The 20,669-nt window shown below is 39.8% G+C and overlaps 1 protein-coding gene across 1 annotated transcript in view; it reads right to left on the bottom strand.

Annotated features, from left to right (window-relative positions):
• Positions 1 to 12,260: 12,260 nt before the first annotated feature.
• LOC149139571 (uncharacterized) overlaps positions 12,261 to 20,669 on the bottom strand; it is a 28,683-nt gene continuing 20,274 nt past the window's right edge. Inside the window, exon 7 of the mRNA XM_089450768.1 lies at positions 12,261 to 12,343. Within this exon, the coding sequence (XP_089306894.1) occupies positions 12,261 to 12,343 (83 nt within the window). The remainder of the gene's footprint in view (positions 12,344 to 20,669) is intronic.

Raw genomic sequence — 20,669 nt, 5'->3', positions numbered from 1 at the left:
ATGTATCACACTTTAAGGCATCTGGTTGTGTGGCATATGCTCATGTGCCTAAGGAGTTGAGAAGAAATACAGATGAAAGAAGTGAGAAGTTCATTTTAATTGGGTATAGTGATCATCCCAAGTCATATAAGTTTTAGAATCTAAAAAATAATAATTGATAGTTAGCAAAGATTTTGAATTTAAATAAATTGAAGCATGGGATGGAAGCATTAATAAACCTATAAAATTTTTAGTAATGATACCTCAAGTAGAAGATGATGCAAGGGAAAAAATTGTAGAAAAAGATTCACAAAGTGAGTCAACAATCAGAAATACCCTGACAAGAACTCCAAGATATTTTATTTAAGGTGAGTCATCTTCTCTAGTGACTTACTCTACTGCTACTACGCAATCATGTAGTGAATTTGATTCCTTGAGACGTAGAAAGAATAGAAGTTGGAAAGAGGTCTATGAATACTTATATCTAAATTCAAATTTTGCATTATTTACGTATCAACCATCATGTTTTGAAGATGAAATGAAAGATTAAAATTGGTTCAAATAAATGGATGAGGAGATGTATTGTATAGAGAAAAATGATACATGGGATATAATAGAATTACCGAAAGATAAATATTGCATAGGTGTTAAATTAGTTTACAAAACAAAACAAAATAACAAAGGAGAGACTACAAAGTACAAGGCTATACTGGTAGCAATAGGATTTACACAATGGGTCGAAGTGGATTATGGTGAGACCTTTGCACCAATAGGAGGGTTAGATATAGTTGAAGCTATCTCAACCATTAGCATAGAATAGATGGAAATTTTACTAGATGGATGTAAAGTCAACATTCTTGATTGAAAATTTAGGAGAAGAAGTATATGTGAATAAACCACTAGGATATGAAATAAAAGGTCATGAAAATAAAGTCTACAAGTTGAAGAAAACTCTTTATGGACTCAAGAAAGCTCCTAGAGCTTGGTATAATAGGATTGGTTTGTATCTGATCAACAGTGGATTCAGTAGAAGCAATAGCAAACCTACATTATATACAAACAAAAATGAACAAGGAAAAATTATAATGGTTTATATATATGTTGATGATATGACATTCACATGGAATCGACCAATGGATGAGTTTAAATCAATTATGTAGAAAGAGTTTTAAATGATTGATTTAGCGTTGATGAGATTATTTCTTCGTATTGAGGTTACTTAATGATTCAAGTATTCTTATGTTCCAAGCAAGGTATTCCATGGATTTGTTGAAGACGTTTAAGATTATGAATTGTTAATCAAAACTCACTGTAATTGCAATAGGTAAAAATCTTAGAAAAGAAGATATAGTATCCATTATAGATCCAACTCTATTTAAGAGAATTGTTGGTAGTCTTATATATCTTACTGCAACTAGACAAGACATTAAGCATGTAGTTATTTTGAATTCTAGGTTCATGGAGTCTCAAAAAGACTAACAATGGAAAATAGGAAAAATAATTTTGAGATATATTGTTGGAAAAATATTAAATTGAATATTATACTTTAGCACCAATAGTTATCTTTTATTTGGATACACTGAAAATGATTTTGCAAGTAGCATGGATGATAGGAAGAGTACTTTGAGATAATTTTTCCATATTGGTTCAAGTGTAATTTCAAGGGAATCTAAGAAGAAATCCATTGTGACTATCTCATCAATGGAAGTACTATTTACTAGAAACAACAACAACTTTCCAAGAACTTTTGTTACATAGAGTATTGGGTGATATACAATAAAAGAAAGAGGGATGAACTACAATGTATTGTGAAAACAAGTCAATAGTAGCCTTGTCAAAGAACCATGTTTTCATCAGAAAAAAAGGAGAAGCATATTGATAGAAATTATCAGTTCATTAGAAAATTTGTAAAAAATGGAGAAATCCACTTGGAATATTGTAATTCAAAAGAACAGTTGACTGAGATATTCACAAATCTATTTACAAGGGATACATTTAAGTTTCATATAAACAATTTATGTGTTGTAAGCATATCTGAGTCTTAAACCAACATAAGTTAGTGGTCATTATTAAGGGGGAGTGTTGGAGATAATTACTCCCAATTACACTCAATGAGCATGTAGTTTCAAGAAATTCACATACAATCTAAATTTAGGAATTGCCACTAATGTTAGAGTTATAATTTAGGAAGTCTTGGTCATGCATGTGTGAGCTAAGACTATCATATCTATTTTTGCAGCAATTTTGAATCTTATTATCATGTAGCTTCAAGAGATTGAGTCAATGCAATTTATTGAGTAGTGGTTTATGTTTGATTGTGTTATTTCTTTCTTTTTCTATCTACCATATTACGTTATTTCCATTATCAAATCTTCTCAAATCACTAGTACAATTTTCTTTTTCCACTATTATCTAAAAAAAATACTTATGAAATTTTCCTGTGTTCACATATACTTTTGTCCTTTCGTTATCATACCATTACTATAAAATTGTTGAAAGAAAGTCTAATTGTAGCTTGTGCAAGAGAGATTTCATTCTATATTCTTTGATAGTTTTTATTGATGTTATAATTCTTTGTTACATAACATAGATTCAATCACTTTTTTTTTTAATCAAATCATAAAATTATCAATTACCACCTTAAGCAATCACATAGATGAAAAATAAGGGCAAAGCAAGTCAACAAATAGAAAAACAATCTATGAGTTTTTTAATTATCCTCATAATATTTATTCACATTGAGAATATAAATGAGAGAGTAAGCTAGCAAATTCTAGAACGATCTATTACATTTCTAAAATTATGCTCGAAATTGTTAATCCTAGAGATTTAAAAAGAAAAATGAGCAAGTAGATAGAAAATTTATTTATTTATCTATTTCCATAAAATATCCTCAAATCTTTAGTCACAAAGATGGAAAAGGAAAGTAAGCCAATAGAAACACAAGATACTACATTTCTAAACAAGGGTAATAGCTACTATCCAGCATAGTCCCTCACTCTACTGCTAATCAATTGATTAAAGCTTGTTCGGAGTATGGAGAAAACTCCGCACAATGAAATCTCTCTACATAATGAAATATTTTCGCACAAACCTCTTTGCACAGTGAAAGCTCTCTGCACAAATAACTATGCACAACCTTCAATGATAGTTTAAAGCACATAATGAACTTATCTCATTGTGTTGAAGTGCAGAGCTCCGCATGAAGCAGGACAACCTCAACTTCAACTTCACAACAGATTGACATGCATGTATACATAGTCTATCCACCTACATCTCGTTGTCATTGCATAAGTAACTGTAAAAGACAAATTTGTCATTTTCAAAGGGAAACACATGTATTTTGTTCGCATTGCATTTTTCTTAACTATGAGAACTACAAGACTCAACATTGGGAATGAGTATTACGTGGTAGAAGTCGTGAAGCTACATATCATGAATGTGATTCTTAGAGATGAATCCAAGTGGAAAACCCTAATGACGATGTGCCTCGAAAAATACATCAATCGATTAGAAAATGTAGTGGATGACAACCCATGTCTATTGAATCCCTTTCTTGAGGTCTGGAGCCAAGAAATGAAGGGTGGATTATGGTCAAATGGTCACTTCACACAAAAATATGATTATAATTGTGCACAATACAACCCATGCTTATTGAATCCCATGTTTAAGATTTTATGCAATAGGTTCCTATTTTCTTGAGTATACAATGTAAAATCACTACGATCATGACTTTCTTTATTATTTTAATATTGGTAATCCCTATTCATCAATATTATTTAATGGATAACTCTTTTTCCGAAATATAAGAATGCTTCCTCATTTTTTTCTTTATCCTTTTCTTTGACTACATAATGTAAAAGATTTATGATCACGATTTCATGGATCAATATGAAACATTAATCAATCTTATCTTAATCTCAAGATAAGCAAGCTTCTAATATTTCAGTGTCTTGCAACCACACCTTCTCATTATTAAAATTATAATATGTTAACATATATTTAATGGGTTAAATTTGATATGCGTCTATTTCTACTTAATTGTTAAATATTGATATTTTCAAATTTACATGTTAATAATGATAGTAACTATGATTATCATTGTAAGGGGTGCGGATAAAACTCCGAACAATGAAATCTATCCACACAAATATCTCCACACTATTGAAAATGTAGCAAGATAAATCTCAGTTTGATTTTCCTTGGTCAAACAAGAGAAAATTTGAGTTTCCATTTCAACAGACAACTTGGATGAGTTAACATAAGTGACATGGCTTGTGTCACCATGTTAGCTTAGTTAATTGGAGTTGGAAGACTTGATTTTAGTTAAGCATGAGTGATTGATAATTTGTAGGAATCTAGTTGAGTTAAATTAAATTATTGTGAGCTAAACTAGATCTAACTATTAAAGAAACTAATGGAACATCAATTTGTGTAGTGTGACTTTAGTCACACTCAATGATTATCCAGATAACTGATCAGTTAACCCAAAATAATTGTTGCATGCAAAGAATTTGAGTTGTCCAGTCGAGTTTTAGAATCCAAGGTAGTGTACTATCAGTTATAGACTATTCCAATGTGTATAGGTGGTGGATGTAGTCACAAGATCAGCCTAAATGAATTTCACGATCCAATTGAGGGAATTTCCTAATGAATAGGGGCCTAATTCCTCAAGGAACAACGCAAGAAAATATGAGCTCGGAGGGCTTGAAATTTGGCTTAAGTGTTGGCCAGAGACAGTTAGTTAAGAAGAGGGATAGACTATACACTTGCAAGTTGTGCTAAGGCTTGAGCACGCATATGTATTCATCTCTATTATTTGATTAATGCAATACAGATAGGAAGGATTTTTTAGCAGTTTTTTCCCCTAGATAAATATTTGTGTATGTGTGATATTTATTGATGCATGTTTACGATATGTGTTCTATACTGTGAATTGAATTATGCAGAGAAGTAGAGTATATTTGAGTCTTGTAATTTAGTAAATTTCATGAGAAAATTCATATCTACACATGCTTACTACATGGTATCATAGAAGGATTCACAGTAGAACAAGAATTTCAAAGTTGTTTCTCAATAGAGTCAACTTTGTAGTTCACTGTTGTAGGATCTCTTCATAGCTGGGAATATTATCTTCATCGGGTTGATGCTAGAGTATGCCTTGGAAGGCAACCCTAATTTCATTGCATGGAAGGATCGGATGGAGGCGGTATTAGATGACAATAGCTTGCCAGAATATATCAAGACAAATTTTGTAAAACTATAGGCATCTGATGCCCAAAACCTTTCTCAATGGAAGAAAGATGTAACCAAGGTGAGGAGAATAACCTTGGAGGGAGTATGGGATCACATTGTCTTGAATATGCATGGAAAATAAATTTCACTCGTAATGTGGAAAGCAACAACATAATTGTTCAAGAATAGTAATGACCATAAGAAGCTGGTGCTTAAGCATAAAATTTGAAATATCAAGAATATCAAGATGTATAAGAATGACTCCATACCTCAGTATCTGAGAAGATTCACACAATGTCGTGATGAACTTGGTAGGGTTGGTGTTAATGTTGCAGAAGATGATATGGTAAGCCTAACCCTTCTAAGCCTTCCCAAGAGCTGGCATAGCTACAAAGATTCAGTGAATGGGAGGGAGAACTATCAAACTGGGAACATTTATGGTCTGATTTGGTACATTGGGAAATAAGGTGAAATACCCGAGATGAGACTTCATCCAAGTGAGATGATGAAGAAAATTTTGCATTGGTTGGAAAGGAAAAGAAGGGAAAAGGGAGGAAATATCAATCTAAACCTAAAGATAGTCAAGGGGGAAAGAAGACAGACTTGTCCAAAATTGAATGCTTCTATTGTCATGAATTCATCCACTGTGCCACGAAGTGTCCACAAAAAAAGTTAAGCAAGAAGACCTCAGGAGGAGAAACAAGTGAAGCTTTGGATTCACAGTTCAAGCTCAACTGCACCCTTATCACATGCATGGAAAGCATAGTGATGGGGAAGCGCGTGGTACTTGGATAGTGGTGCCTCATTCCCCTTGACAGGGAATAAATATTTTTTCAGTGACTTGGAGGATAAATATCTCTAGATGTGCATCAAGATGGGAGATGATGGAAGGTAAAATGCAAGCGAGATTGGTACAGTCACCTTTCAGAGGGACTCACGCTCCGTTCTCAAACTCAAGGATGCATGTTTGTTCCAGGCCTGTTGGGCATGGAATCCCCCCAAGGCACGTTTTGGGGCTTAAAGCCCAAGTTTTGACCAAATCTTGTTGTAAAAGCTCCACGAATAGCGGGCGCGGTGCGCAAAAGTATGATAGAGTCATAGGGTTGTCCGCCCTAGTTTTGTAATGTAATGTTGCCTGGATAGACCTACCCATGGTTTGCAGACCATGGGATTGTATAAATAGAGTGAGGCTCTAAGTGTAAGAGAACAGATAACTACGAAGAAGGAGAAGTCTAAGTGAAGTGTAAAGCATGTTTATGGGTCGTAGAGAAGGAGAAGTCTCTGCAGCTGAGTGCACAGAGGCCTAGTAGTCCACAACTGAGTGCGTGGACCTCTGCAACTAAGTGCGCAAGGCAGGTCATCTCTATAACCGTTGAAGAATCAATAAAGAGAAGTTTTGATATAATTCTGTGTATCTTTTCCTGGTTTAATGCATGATAGGATATAATATGCAAATATATTGTTTATTTACTGTGTGAACCTGTATGAATGTTTTGTATCGTTAAGTATAAACTAAGACATTCAAGTAGGCGAGGGTGCTTAAACAATACTAAAAGATAAATAAGATCTCAGGTAATAGCGCAGAGCATGGTACAACCCCTGGTTAGGGTTGTGAGAAGGCAAGGTATCAGGTCGTGAGGAACGAAAGGTGTGCGAAGCCACCTGCATGAAGGAACAAACAAAGGACTAGTCGAACTCATCAGACATCTCTAGGCTGCAGAAATCTGGTTCTAACACCTATTAGCTCTGCTGTGTAAAAGGATAAGAAAATGGATTCAAGCACTCTCAAAGGCTGCAAACACGCTCATAATCATGCCAAAAGATCCATTGATGCTGTCGAAATCCTCAAATTTTGGCTAAAAGTCTTCCACCGATCGAAAAAATTGCAAGAGGAAAGCCCTTTGGAGGGCAGAAATACACTATCGGGAGGCGAAAATACCCCAAAAACCATGTAAAAAACAAAATTACAGGCTTAAGGATCCGCATTAATCTCAGCCGTTGGATCTGGCCGATCAACGGTCCAGATCGCGTCGGCATATCGCAAGTCGGGGGAGGCAGCGGCAACGACATGAGACATCGCCGATGAGCGATCGCCGATATTGCATCGGCGTATCGCAATGGAGGACTTACAAAAGGGCTTTATTATTGTGCGATGAGCGATCGCTGATATCGCATCGGCGTATCGCTATTGGCATTTCCAATGGAGCATGGGCCTTTCGAACATATATATTTGCGACCCGATGGGTCGAACCCGATGGTTTATGAGTCACTTTTCATAAAATTTCAAATCCGCGCTTGAGCCATTCTCAATGGTTTTGGGCGCATTTTCTTTCTTAAAGGAAATATAAGGAAATATAAAGGAAGCCTTGGCGGGTGCCTATTGCGATGAGTCCGGACCCGAAAGGGTCCGTGAATTAAAATATATATATGATCAGGTCCAGCAGAGACATTTTTCATGTTTTTCCAATATTTCATTGTATTTTCAAATATGAGGAAAAGGGAGAAAAGGGAGGTATCGGCCCATATCGCGATCGGCAGATTGCAATCGGGGAAAACATAAATGCATAACTTTCTACATTATAAGCGTCGATGTGACAAAGTCCGAGACCCGATATGTTTCCATAGCAGAATGGCATAATATTTGAGGTCCACCAAAGCTATTTTTAATTATTTTGGGGCATTTTTACATGTATTTTCAAACGCAATGAAACAGAGGATTGGCTGGTTAAGATATGCATTGCGACCCGAAAGGGCGGACCCGATGGAAAAGATATATGTGTATGGGCCTTTGATATTTAAAATTGGCAAGGAGGGCGGTATTTCTTAGTGGCGCAAAGATGATTAAAGCAAGCATGCAGCAGTATAGTGCAGTAGGCAGCTGCCTTCAATTAACAGTATGGCCGAGGAGGAAGTAGGACACCACAGATCCAATCAAAGCATTCACTGGTTGTGGGTTTCACCCATATTTTACTCCACTTGCCTAAGGAGAACCGCAGAGAGCTAGAGAGGGTCAAATCTATTTAAAACTCAGATAGATTTGCATCAGCAGCCCATTTCTGAATGTAAATGTGGTTGGTGGCCATTTATGGGCTCCTCCACGCATTGTTTGACAGAGATATTTTTATGTAACACTATATATACTCAGAACTCAGATGTAATGGATGATAAATGTTTGATGAATGAGAGCTTATTGTAGCCTTTTAACTTCTAGAGACTGTAAATACCATGAGACCTGCAGCTTCTGGTCTTGATTTCCACTAATACAAGCTTCTTTTGCTATCACCTACTCACTTTTCACTTCTTCTGTGTTCTAGGCTCTGCCTGCTGTGCATTTAATTGATGTGCTGTGAATATTTGGCATTGGAGGGGCTGTCATCCCGCCTCTATGTTACAATTTAGTGGTTCATTGAAAATTTCTTGCAGGTTGCTGTTGTTCTAATACCAGGGAGCTGTCATCCTACCTGTCTATTGAATAATAGTCTTGCAGACCTTCTAAATGGTTGCAGCTGGCCATCACAGAGCCTTGTGCATCTGCTGGTGCAATCAGTCTTCTCCATCATCGCTTTTACTTTAAGCTGTGAGTAGTTGGTGGTTGAAAGCCTTGTAGTTTGGGGGTCTTCACCCATGTCTGGGGTTATCTGGCTTAAAGGTGCCGCACATCTTCCATTTATCCATCATTTCATCCAACAAAGCAGTTGAATTTTTAATGTTCCCGAGCATCACTGATATACAACCTAGGTGAGTTTCTTGGGGTGATAACATTAATTGGCGTCGTTGCCGGGGAGAGAAGAGAATCGGAGCTCAAGCTTCCCTGGGAGAATGACATAGTTTCAAGCTTTGATGACAGAAAAAGTTTGAACACAAATGTTGGTTATAATCATCTGTCTGGCGACTCCATTTGTGGAAGACCATCCCTTTGGCAACTCCACATTGAAGTTCTGGCTAAGTCTGGGAGGCATACTCGAAGAAATCCTCAAAAATCTCCAGCTGAACCATTACTTGACCCTGAAAGAGTTGATAAATCAAAGAAATCATCAAAGAAAGGGGCATCAGGATCAGGTAAGACTAAAAAATCCGACTTATCTCAGAAAGATGAATTCATAGCTGAAGAGGTACAGTCTGAAATCTTGAAGCCCAGCGCTGTTAATAAAGAAATTCATTCAGAGATTAGTCCAGCCCCTTGTGGAGTTAGTTCCCCTTTGAATATCAGTCCAAGGAAAGCTTCCCATACTGTCCAAAGTATCCCAATATCTCTACCATCCATCGCATTATTTCCTACTACTCCATCTGTTAGTAGTCCCCCATTTATTTCAAATATGGCAGGACAGCAAGCACCCACTAGGATTGAGAGGATTGTTGCCGCTAGATATGGACCTTTGGTATTTCCTATGCCTCTAAATCCTATGCCTTTGGGAGAATATCAAAAATATATGCCTAAATTTACTGGAACAGAGGGAGTGACTGCAAAAGAACATCTTGAAACCTTTTACAGTTATGCTGATAATTTAGATATAAATCACAATGATGTATGGATGAGAGCGTTTTTGTCTAAAGCCTTGATGGAGAGGCTAGGAAATGGTTTAGAGAATTGCCCCAAAGATTTATAACAGACATTGAAGCATTAGATGATGCATTTTTGAAGCAATGGGGAGATAAGAAGGACTTATTATATTATCATACTGAGTTTGGAAACTTGAAAAGAGAAAAGGGTGAGTCTTTGCATGACTTCAATAAGAGATTTAATAAAATGTGTAGTAAGATACCAACTGAGGTAAAGCCTACCCCCACCACCGCCAAGCTCACATATGCTAATGCTTTTGACCCTGATTTCTGCCTACTGTTAAGAGAAAGAAGATGTGCTACTTTGAATGATATGCAAGAAGCAGCCCTGGAGGTGGAATCCAATATTATGGCAGCAGAGAAGTTGAAAAGTCAAGTTGATAAAAGAAGGCTGAGAGGTGAGGCTTCTTCTTCCCATGTTTCAACTTCAGAGCCTAAATTAGACAAAATGATGAGGATGATAGAGTCATTGGCTGCTGAAGTTTCAAAGCTAAAAGTAGAGCACGCTTCAGGCAAAACAAGGCAGCAAAACACATTTGCTCCAAGAAATCCAAACCCATTCAGAAAAGCTAATGATCAGCTACAAATAATGCAAAGAGGTGAACAAGCCAAAGAAGATCATAAGGTTAAGGCTCCTTTTCAAAATGCAGTAATGGAGGGGGAACAATTTGAAGAAGAGGAGGATGAAATTCACTGCATGGAAGATAAAGGTAGCTATATTTTTAACATTGGCTGAATATGAAGAGTCATTGCTGCAAGAGAAAAACAAGCAAGGATGGGATAGTGAGTAGCAGCGCAAATATAATCTAAGATCCAATGCTAATAATGCCAAAGAGAATGTTGCACAAGAAGCTATTGCCCAAACAGCTCCATAGAATACCAGGCTAAGAAGACCAGCAGCTTATCTGGTCACCCTCAAAGCTCCAGTTCAAGAGGTAAAAACTGTTGATAAATCATTCTCTTCTTTCAGTTTCGAGTCAGAAGTTCAAAAATTGAAAGTTGTTGTGCCTCTGGCTGAGTTGGTCAAGAGTGAATTGTTTAGAAAACCCATCCTTGAAGCCCTTGAGCTACAGGCTAAACAAACCTCCATTGACTTTGTCAATTTGCAAGATGATAAGCCTGCTATTGTGCTTAGTCCCATGGTTGAACCTGCTGATAATAGTTCCCGATCTTTCTATGTTTCATTAACCGTCCATGATAAAATCCTCCACAATTTCCTGTTAGACACAGGTGCCAGCCACAACCTAATGCCTAAAACAATCATGGAAGAGTTAGGCCTTGATATCACTAGACCCTATCATGATTTGTTTTCTTTTGATTCAAGGAAGGTGAAATGCCTTGGCTTAATTAAGATCTGGCCATTACCTTAACCCAGCTGCCTATGAAGAGTATGGTGATGGATATAGTGGTGGCCAATGTCCCTCCAAAGTTTGGCATGATATTGTCTAGAGGGTGGATTAAGAGGCTAGGTGGGACATTACAGAATGATCTTTCTTATGCAATTGTCCCAGTGTTTGGAGGAGAAAGCGGGAGATTATATAGAGAAGCACAGCTGGCATATATCATTAGTGATGAGAATAATCCTACAAACCATCCCATTTATGCAGTGGACACTGATTTTGGAGCATGCATTCTCCAAATAGAAGAATCTCAGAAGGCTATGTTGCAGATCAGGAAACCAACAGATCAGGCCGAGCACGATAGAGGAGGACAGATTTGGGAGATGTTCTTCGATGGAGCTTGTACTAAAGAGACTGCAGGAGCAGGGGTGGTGTTAATATCTCCATGGAAAGAAAGAATTGAGTTGTCTCTGAAGCTGGTATTTCAGGTGACAAACAACATAGCAGAGTATGAGGCACTGCTATTGGGCCTTCATGCAGCCAAAGACAGAGGAATAAAGAAGCTGAAGGTATTTGGAGATGCTGATCTGATAATTCAGCAAGTAAATAAAACATTCCAAGCAAAGCATCCAAGGCTCAGAGCATACAGAGATGAGGTATGGAGAGTCAAAGACTCCTTTGATTTTTTCTGCATTTCATATATTCCTAGAGCTCAAAATCAGCTTGTCGACTCCCTTGCTGTCTCAGCTAGTCTGTTTATACCTCCATCGCCTCCCAAACTAGTTTATGAGATACAAAGGAAGTATAGGCCCTCCTTGCCTGATAATGTCCACCATTGGAAGGTTTTTGATGATGATGATGAGTTAAATAGGTTTCTTCAAGTTATTGATGAGTTCCCTGACATGCAAATTGACCAAGATAATGATGCTTTGCTAGAAGCTCCCAAGTCCCAGCTTAGAGATAAGATTGGCAAGAATAGCATAGTCTAGCTTCCTAGCAACCACATTCCTAAGGGTCTAATTCCTCTTGAAATATTGTTTGACCACAATGATGTGCCTTACAAAGCTGCCCATAAAGAAGATCAATCTATTGTGTGTAAGCATAATATAGGAAGCCCAAGTCAGCCCAAATTTATAAATCTATCTGCTAAACTATCTGCTGATCAGAATGCCGAATACTGCAAGTTAATGAGGCAATTCGCAGATGTTTTCGCTTGGGAGTACAGCAATCTGAAAACATATGACAAAAATGTAATTCAACATAAAATTCCGCTTGAAAAAGACACTATTCCTTTCAAACAAAAGTTGAGACCAATGAATCCTATGCTCCTTCCTCTCGTGGAGAAAGAAATTAAAAAGCTGCTGGCTACTAAGATTATAGTGCCTCTCAGATATTCCAAATGGATGGCCAATCTGGTTGTTGTGAGGAAGAAGAATGGAGAAATCAGACTGTGCGTTGATTTCAGGAATCTAAATAAATGCTCTAAAAAATATAATTATCCACTGCCAAAAATGGAGCATCTGTTGCAACAAGTCTCAGGTGCCAAAGTAATGTCTTTTATAGATGGATTTTCAGGCTTTAATCAAATAGTTGTGCATCCGGATGATCAAGAGAAGACAACATTTACCATGCCTTGGGTCACGTTCATGTATGCTAAAATTCCATTTGGGCTGATGAATGCTGGAGCCACCTTTCAGCGCACTATGGATATAGCTTTTATGGGAGAAAAGAATAAATTTGTGCTAATCTACCTTGATGACATAACTGCTTATTCTGGCAGACATCATGATCATCTACAGCATTTAAAGAAGGTGCTTTTCAAAGTGCAAAAGGTTTGGGATTTCACTCAATCCCAAAAAATCCCAATTCGCTTTGATAAGAAGGCAAAAAGAAACAATTTCCAGGTTGGGGGTTTGGTCATGAAATGGGATGCTTTTAAAGAAAAGAAAGGCAATCATGGGAAATTCGATGCTCTCTGGATAGGCCTGTTCATCATTTCATAGATTCAAGGGAACAATACCTTCATACTGAAAAGTATGGAAGGAGAACCAGTTTTTGACAGCCCAGTCAATGGGCGATTTTTGAAAAGCTATGTGATTTAAGGTCTTTGGCCTTAAAGCTGTAAATATTTTGCTTTTATCAGCTTTTAGTGTAGCTATAATAGACTCCATGACCAATGGAATACTAGGAATTTTTGCTATTTTCATTTGTTGTGGGAAAGGCATTGATCTACAGGTTCTTGAGACCTCACAGGGAGGATCTCATTCCTAGAAGGAGCTAGTGTTAGCTCTGCTGTGTAAAAGGATCAGAAAATGGATTCAGGCACTCTCAAAGGCTGCAAACACGCTTATAATCATGCCAAAGGATCCATTGATGTTGTCAAAATCCTCAAATTTTGGCTAAAAGTCTTCCACCGATCGAAAAAATTGCAAGAGGAAAGCCCTTTGGAGGGCAGAAATACATTATCGGGAGGCAAAAATACCCCAAAAACCATGTAAAAATCAAAATTACAGGCTTAAGGATCCACATTAATCTCAGCCGTTGGATCTGGCCGATCAACGGTCCAGATCGCGTCGGCATATCGCAAGTCAGGGGAGGCAGCGGCAGCGACATGAGACATCGCTGATGAGCGATCGCCGATATCGCATCGACGTATCGCAATGGAGGACTTACAAAAGGGATTTATTATTGTGCGATGAGCGATTGCCGATATCGCATCTGCGTATCGCTATCGGCATTTCCAATGGAGCATGGGCCTTTCGCATAGATATATTTGCGACCCGATGGGTCGGACCCGATGGTTTATGAGTCACTTTTCATAAAATTTCAAATCCGCGCTTGAGCCATTTTCAATGGTTTTGGGCGCATTTTCTTTATTAAAGGAAATATAAAGGAAGCCTTGGCGGGTGCCTATTGCGATGAGTCCAGACCCGAAAGGGTCCGTGAATTAAAATATATATATGATCGGGTCCAGCGGAGACATTTTTCATGTTTTTCCAATATTTCATTGTATTTTCAAATATGAGGAAAAGGGAGAAAAGGGAGGTATTGGCCCATATCGCGATCGGCAGATTGCAATCGGGGAAAACAAAAATGCATAACTTTCTACATTATAAGCGCCGATGCGACAAAGTCTGGGACCCGATATGTTTCCATAGCAGAATGGCATAACATTTGAGGTCTGCCAAAGCTATTTTTATTGATTTTGGGGCATTTTTACATGTATTTTCAAACGCAATGAAACAGAGGATTGGATGGTTAAGGTATGCATTGTGACCCGAAAGGGCGGACCCGATAGAGAAGATATATGTGTATGGGCTTTTGATATTTAAAATTGGCAAGGAGGGCGGTATTTCTCAGTGGCGCGAAGATGATTAAAGCAAGCATGCAGCAGTACAGCGCAGTAGGCAACTACCTTCAATTAACAGTATGGCCGAGGAATAAGCAGGACACCACATATCCAATCAAAGCATTCAATGGTTGTGGGTTTCACCCATATTTTACTCCACTTGCCCAAGGAGGACCGCAAAGAGCCAGAGAGGGTCAAATCTATTTAAAACTCAGATAGATTTGCATCAGCAACCCATTTCTGAATGTAAATGTGGTTGGTGGCCATTTATGGGCTCCTCCACACATTTTTTGACAGAGATATTTTGTATTGTAACACTATATATACTCAGAACTCAGATGTAATGGATGATGAATGTTTGATGAATGAGAGCTTATTGTAGCCTTTTAACTTCTGGAGACTATAAATACCATGAGACCTGTAGCTTCTGGTCTTGATTTCCACTAATACATGCTTCTTTTGCTATCACCTGCTCACTTTTCACTTCTTCTGTGTTCTAGGCTCTGCCTGCTGTGCATTTAATTGATGTGCTGTGAATATTTGGCATTGGAGGGGCTATCATCCCGCATCTATGTTACAATTTAGTGGTTCATTGAAAATTGCTTGCAGGTTGCTGTTGTTCTAATACTAGGGAGCTGCCATCCTACCTGTCTATTGAATAATAGTCTTGCAGACCTTCTAACTGGTTGCAGCTGGCCATCACAGAGCCTTGTCCATCTGCTGGTGCAATCAGTCTTCTCCATCATCGCTTTTACTTTAAGCTGTGAGTAGTTGGTGGTTGAAAGCCTTGTAGTTTGGGGGTATTCACCCATGTCTGGGGTAAATCATATTAGGAGTGGTTATCTGGCTTAAAGGTGCTGCACATCTTCCATTTATCCATCATTTCATCCAACAAAACAGTTGAATTTTTAATGTTCCTGAGCATCACTGATATACAACCTAGGTGAGTTTCTTGGGGTGATAACAACACCCTCTCATACTATCAGGATTTGTTTGGCTAATTAACTTTGAACCTAGGTTAGGCCCCAATAAGCCAACAAATGGTTCCATTGCCATGACCACGATATACGTACAGATGTCTGATGTCGTATCACTGGAATCTGACAAAGAAAGGAATTGAAGATTAGTTGGACAGGAAGATTCACGAGTTCATGGCGCATGAAAATAGGAATTTGTGACTGTTAAAGGAAGAGTGGTTAGATTGCTACTTATATATGGAGATCCACGAAATTTTCTTTGCATCCTTTGCTACTGAGTTGTACGAGGGAATCGCGAAGCTAGAAGATAGCCAAGGAAGGTGTAAATACGACAAACCTATTGTGTGGACTCTACAATTGGTGCGCAGACTGGAAGCATCAGAAGATAAGATCGCACACGCCGTCGATCACTGGCTCGATCGAATCATAGGAGGATTCATCACTGAATTCGCGATAGATGCTTCAGCCAACTATAGCGAGACAAAACGATGCTTCCTCAAGGGACCGTGAGGTAAGTACATTAAATATTTGAACACTTCGATTAAAATGCTATTGTGTGAAAAGCAGGTTATGCAAATAAATTGATGTTTGGGGCTATGCGAAGTGCGAGAATCTACAGAAATGAAGGTAGCAGAGAAATAGAGACTAGCCCCTTGATTTCACCTCTATGAGGAGGTGAAGAAGAGCTCGCGAAGGTCTCACCAAGAAGTGCGATCAATATGATAAGGCATAGAATGCCGTGCATACCACCCCAACCCACACTGCCACTAGTTTCACTGTCTTCACCCCCGCCCTCTCCCATCCCACCTCTACCATGACCGCGAAGCAGTATGGCCAGTGCAATAAAGCTACTAGTGTTCAAGGGAGTAGGGAATGAAGATCTGGAGCAGTGATGGTTCATGGTAAAAGTTGTATGGGAAGCACATGGTGTCATGGATGACAATATAAAGAAGGAAACGTTGGTCAGTGCTCTGCAGGATCGCATGCTGACATGGTACATTAAGAATTCCAATGATAATCCAAATGTGGGGATAGCAGATATTCAATTTGTGGTAAACAAAGAATTTAGCAGGTCAAAATCAGAGTCACAGTTCATTATTGGATTCAAAGAAATCACAATGCTACCAGGCGAAACCCCGTGGGAATTGGATCAAAGACTGAAATGCACAATTCACGAAGCAAACATGACACTCACAAATGGGCAACACCGTGAATGGTTTGTAGCATCATTAACGTCTCATCTACGGAACGCACTGGTGCAACAAATACTAACAACTCGGGCTGAGGTTTTAGAGGTTGCAATGAGATTGCACGAGACTCCCATCCAAGATCCTAACATGGGAGTTCAGCAGATTCACGCGCAGCCGAAAAACCTATGCCTTGAGATGTAGAGTTTGAAACAAGATAGGACGGACCGTCTAGAAGTGTGCGATGAGGTATGGTGCATAAAGAGAAAAGGCTAGGAGCACGACAAGGACCACTTCCCAGTGTTCGCAAATTACCTCGGGGGAGGAGGACCAATGCCACTGAGATCGGAGGCACAAGTAGGACCAAGAGTGGCACCTGCACTGTGGTTCGCGGTTTGTCAAATAGGAGGAAAGAATGCTACAGATAACTACCATCTATTACAGAAGTATACGCAGAATTCACAGCAGTTGTTCTGTAATATATGTAGATCAGTAGGCCATGATGAGCACACTTGTAGAATTTATGAGCTAATGATGGATCAGACTGCTACCAACAGAGTTCAGGCCGAAACACGACCCCTTCACCAGAACACAGGGATGGTGCTAACCGGATTTCAGGGATGCGGATGAGGCCAAGGTGGAATGGGACCAGGAAGAGGTCGCGGACAACTGATATGTTACAATTGTAGAGGGACATGACATTATGCCCGCGATTGTATGAATCTAACGTAACCATCATGTTTGTACTGTATATTATTTGATCATGAAACAGAGGACTTTCCAACACTAATAGCAAGGTTACATGGGAAGGAGCACTCCAACCTCCCCTGACTTAGAACCTGCAAATGATGAGGTCTGAGCCACGTGAGGAAGACCCCAATGTAAATATCATGCTCTGGAGTGGTATTACGACAGGGGATGACAAAGGAAAGCAACTTGAAGAAAGTACTTGGGTTTGCAAGGCTCCAACGAAGGAACCATAATTTGATTTGGAGCATGCTAAGGAGTCCTTCATGGAAGCTAAGAGGAGCTTCTCTGATGCCTCCACTTCAGGACGTAAAGACAGACCGGAGCCAGAAATGGACCCCTCGATGCTCACTACGTTCTTGAAGACATGTATGAAGCTGTTGCGCGACAGCGACGCTGTAAAGGGGCTACAAGAACTCATAACTAGATGCGTTGGGACCACACCAGGAGAACCACGCATAGTCCGGAAGCTCGGGAAGCACATGACACGAATAGGAAGGGAGATGAGATTGACCACGCAGATCGGGGAATATGATATGGATCAAGTGATTCTGGATCTAGGATCAAACGCGAATGTCCTGCTAAACCAGACATGGGAGTGCATCGACAAGCCTGTGTTGCAATGGTATCCTATCCAATTGCGAATGGCGAACCAGCGAAAGATTCTACCTATGGGGTGATTGCAAGGAATCTTAGTAGATATCAAAGGAGCAAGTGTGCTAGCAATTTCGAAGTGATAGAGATTGTTGATGACAAAAATCCCTACCCCACGCTACTGGGAATAGATTGGCTCACTGACATGAATGGAGTAATAAATCTAAAGAAGCGCAAGATGATTTTTGAGAAAAAGTCACTGTGCGTAGTGGTACCTTTAAACCGTGCAGAAGGATCGTGCTACATAGAGCCAGTACGTGACTACGACAATGACAATGATTTGGAATCTATCTACAAAATAACCGCACAGGAGCAGGACTGCATGAATCCAACTGTGGATGGTTGAATCTCATGGGAGCATGAAAGCTCTTGCACCTCAAATTCTGACGAGGAGATAGAGCAATGGTAGAACCGGTTACATGAGGTAACCATGCTAGACTGTAACATGATGATGAGATTGTTGTGTTGTGTAACAACAGCGGTAAGATATTTGCATACGTATGATGGGTTGAGTGAGGTAGATGATTTCCTGAAAAAATTTAAAAGGGAAGTATTGGAACATCAACGTTTTGACGCTCTGAAATGGGTACTGCGTGCTACACTTGAAAGGTAGTGGGGTACGCACCATAAGAGTTTTGAGGACTAGCACGATGCTGGAGGATGATACACCTACGATTTGGGAAGCCTGAGATGTGGTTAAAAGACAAGTATGATGGACGAAACGGCCCGCGCACCCACCTAGCCAGGGGGATACAGGCATATGATGCAAAACCAGTGCAAATGCACACCATCCTTGCGATAGGAGACACGATCAGAAAGCAGGTGTGGGTAAGGAAATGGCGCAAATGATCTCTTTGGTTTGGACCGCAAAGTACGAAAAGACCAAGTGCGCAGAAGAATATTTGCTCAAAATATTTTAACAAAGTACGCGAAGCGCTAAATAAGGTCCACAATGTGAAGCGGACTGATTGGGACCTGCATGTACCAATGGTTCTTTGGGCTTATAGGACCGCATGCCAGAACCTAACCGCACAGGCACCGCTAAGGCTGGAGCATGAAGCAACCAAAGGAAGCCCTATAGTACTTGAAGAGCTTAGAGCATGCATGATAGCCTCGGTAGATACAACAGTTCGCGGAACCTTGGAAGTAGAAATCCAACAAGGAAATTTTAGACTCCAAGAACTTGAAGAAGAAAGGGTATGCTTAAGGAGGAAAAATTCTCTGGTGGATGCGGAAGTCAAGAAGCTAGAGGACGAAGTAAGGGAAGATTTCCTCGATAAAAAGACCAGGATGATAAGCAGAGTGCGCATGATTATGATGACAAGTTTGAGGATTATTGCCGCTAATTGATCAATCTGATGGCTTGGCTTAGACCGCACATTGCTAAGCAGGGTAGCGCATTGCAGATCGTAACGTGAACGATGTTGACTGTAACAATAAAAGGTGGGTATTCTCTAAGAAACATGATGGATGACATGATGAAACTTTTCACGGGTGGTGCGACCACCTGACTAGCCGAAGGAAGAATAGTCTTAGCGCTCCAGGTAGTTGAAAGGAAGCATAGGACTATAAACTATTCTGCCCTAGAGCTGTGCGATGTTGAAGCTGCACACAGAAGAAAAGAGTCATAAGGGCCGCGACCGCGCACAGGGGGCAGCACTGCCGCCCGAGTTGGCCAGAAAGTGACCGTTGAAGTCACTATTCATGATGGGATGCTCAACTTGAGGCCAAATGGAGTGGGAAGTAGGAATTTAAGACACGATTTATGGGCAAGATTTGGGAAAATCTACCACCAAGGGAACATTAATGAACCGGAATGGGGGGGAACATTCGAATTCAAATTCAAAAAGCACTATAAAATACAAAGGATTTCCCAGCAACCAACACTTGGTCATTTCCGAATTGAGCTATTGAGAAGAGCCCTGATTATTGTGTTTCGAGAGCTGATTGAGCCCTTGAGTTCACGAGTGCGAGATTTCTAGACAGATATGATGGCATCAGCTAAAGATGTTATGGAGATAATCGAAATGACCACAGTGGAGGCCGCAGAGGCCCTGACTATGGGGGATGCTCCGAAATCACTAGGATTGTGGTAGAAATCCGAAATCACCACGCACGCCAAGACCCAAGAAGCAAAAACATGAAATGGTTCCCATACGTGTGTCGTCGTGCAACTCGTTGCACCCCAAGTTGTCAATGGAGGAGAAGGGGAAAGTCATCACCAGAGAGACCGATGAAGAAGAAGAAGATCTGGAGGATCTTATCATTGCACAGGACGAGGATGAAGGCATGGGGGAGGATACTCACCCTGCGCACCCCGTGACAAAGTTGCCCACCTATGTTCCCCCGTAAAAAGGGAAGGCTAAAGTTCCCAAAGATTTGGATGAGACCAAGATCTCACTCCAAACCCCGCTCCTCCCCAACAACATTATGTTTGAGGGCAAACACCTGGGACACATGCCGAGCCTGAAATTCGAATATTGGGACCTCGCTGACCACGAGAGGTTCCCTCAACTTGATACCAGGAACCTCATGAACCCCAAGCAGAACACCATGGTGGGAGTGAGAGAATTAGAGCTGTGAAAGTGGTTGCACGGAGTGGAAAGGGCTGGGCTACTAAATCTGCTCCAAGTGTCACACT

This window comes from Pinus tabuliformis, chromosome X (assembly GCF_031772625.1).
Source record: "Pinus tabuliformis cultivar Carrire ecotype Pingquan chromosome X, CPIR1, whole genome shotgun sequence".
NCBI classification, from domain to species: Eukaryota; Viridiplantae; Streptophyta; class Pinopsida; order Pinales; family Pinaceae; genus Pinus; species Pinus tabuliformis.
The sequence above is the reverse complement of the archived record's forward strand: the minus strand, read 5'-3'. Positions and strand labels throughout refer to the sequence as shown.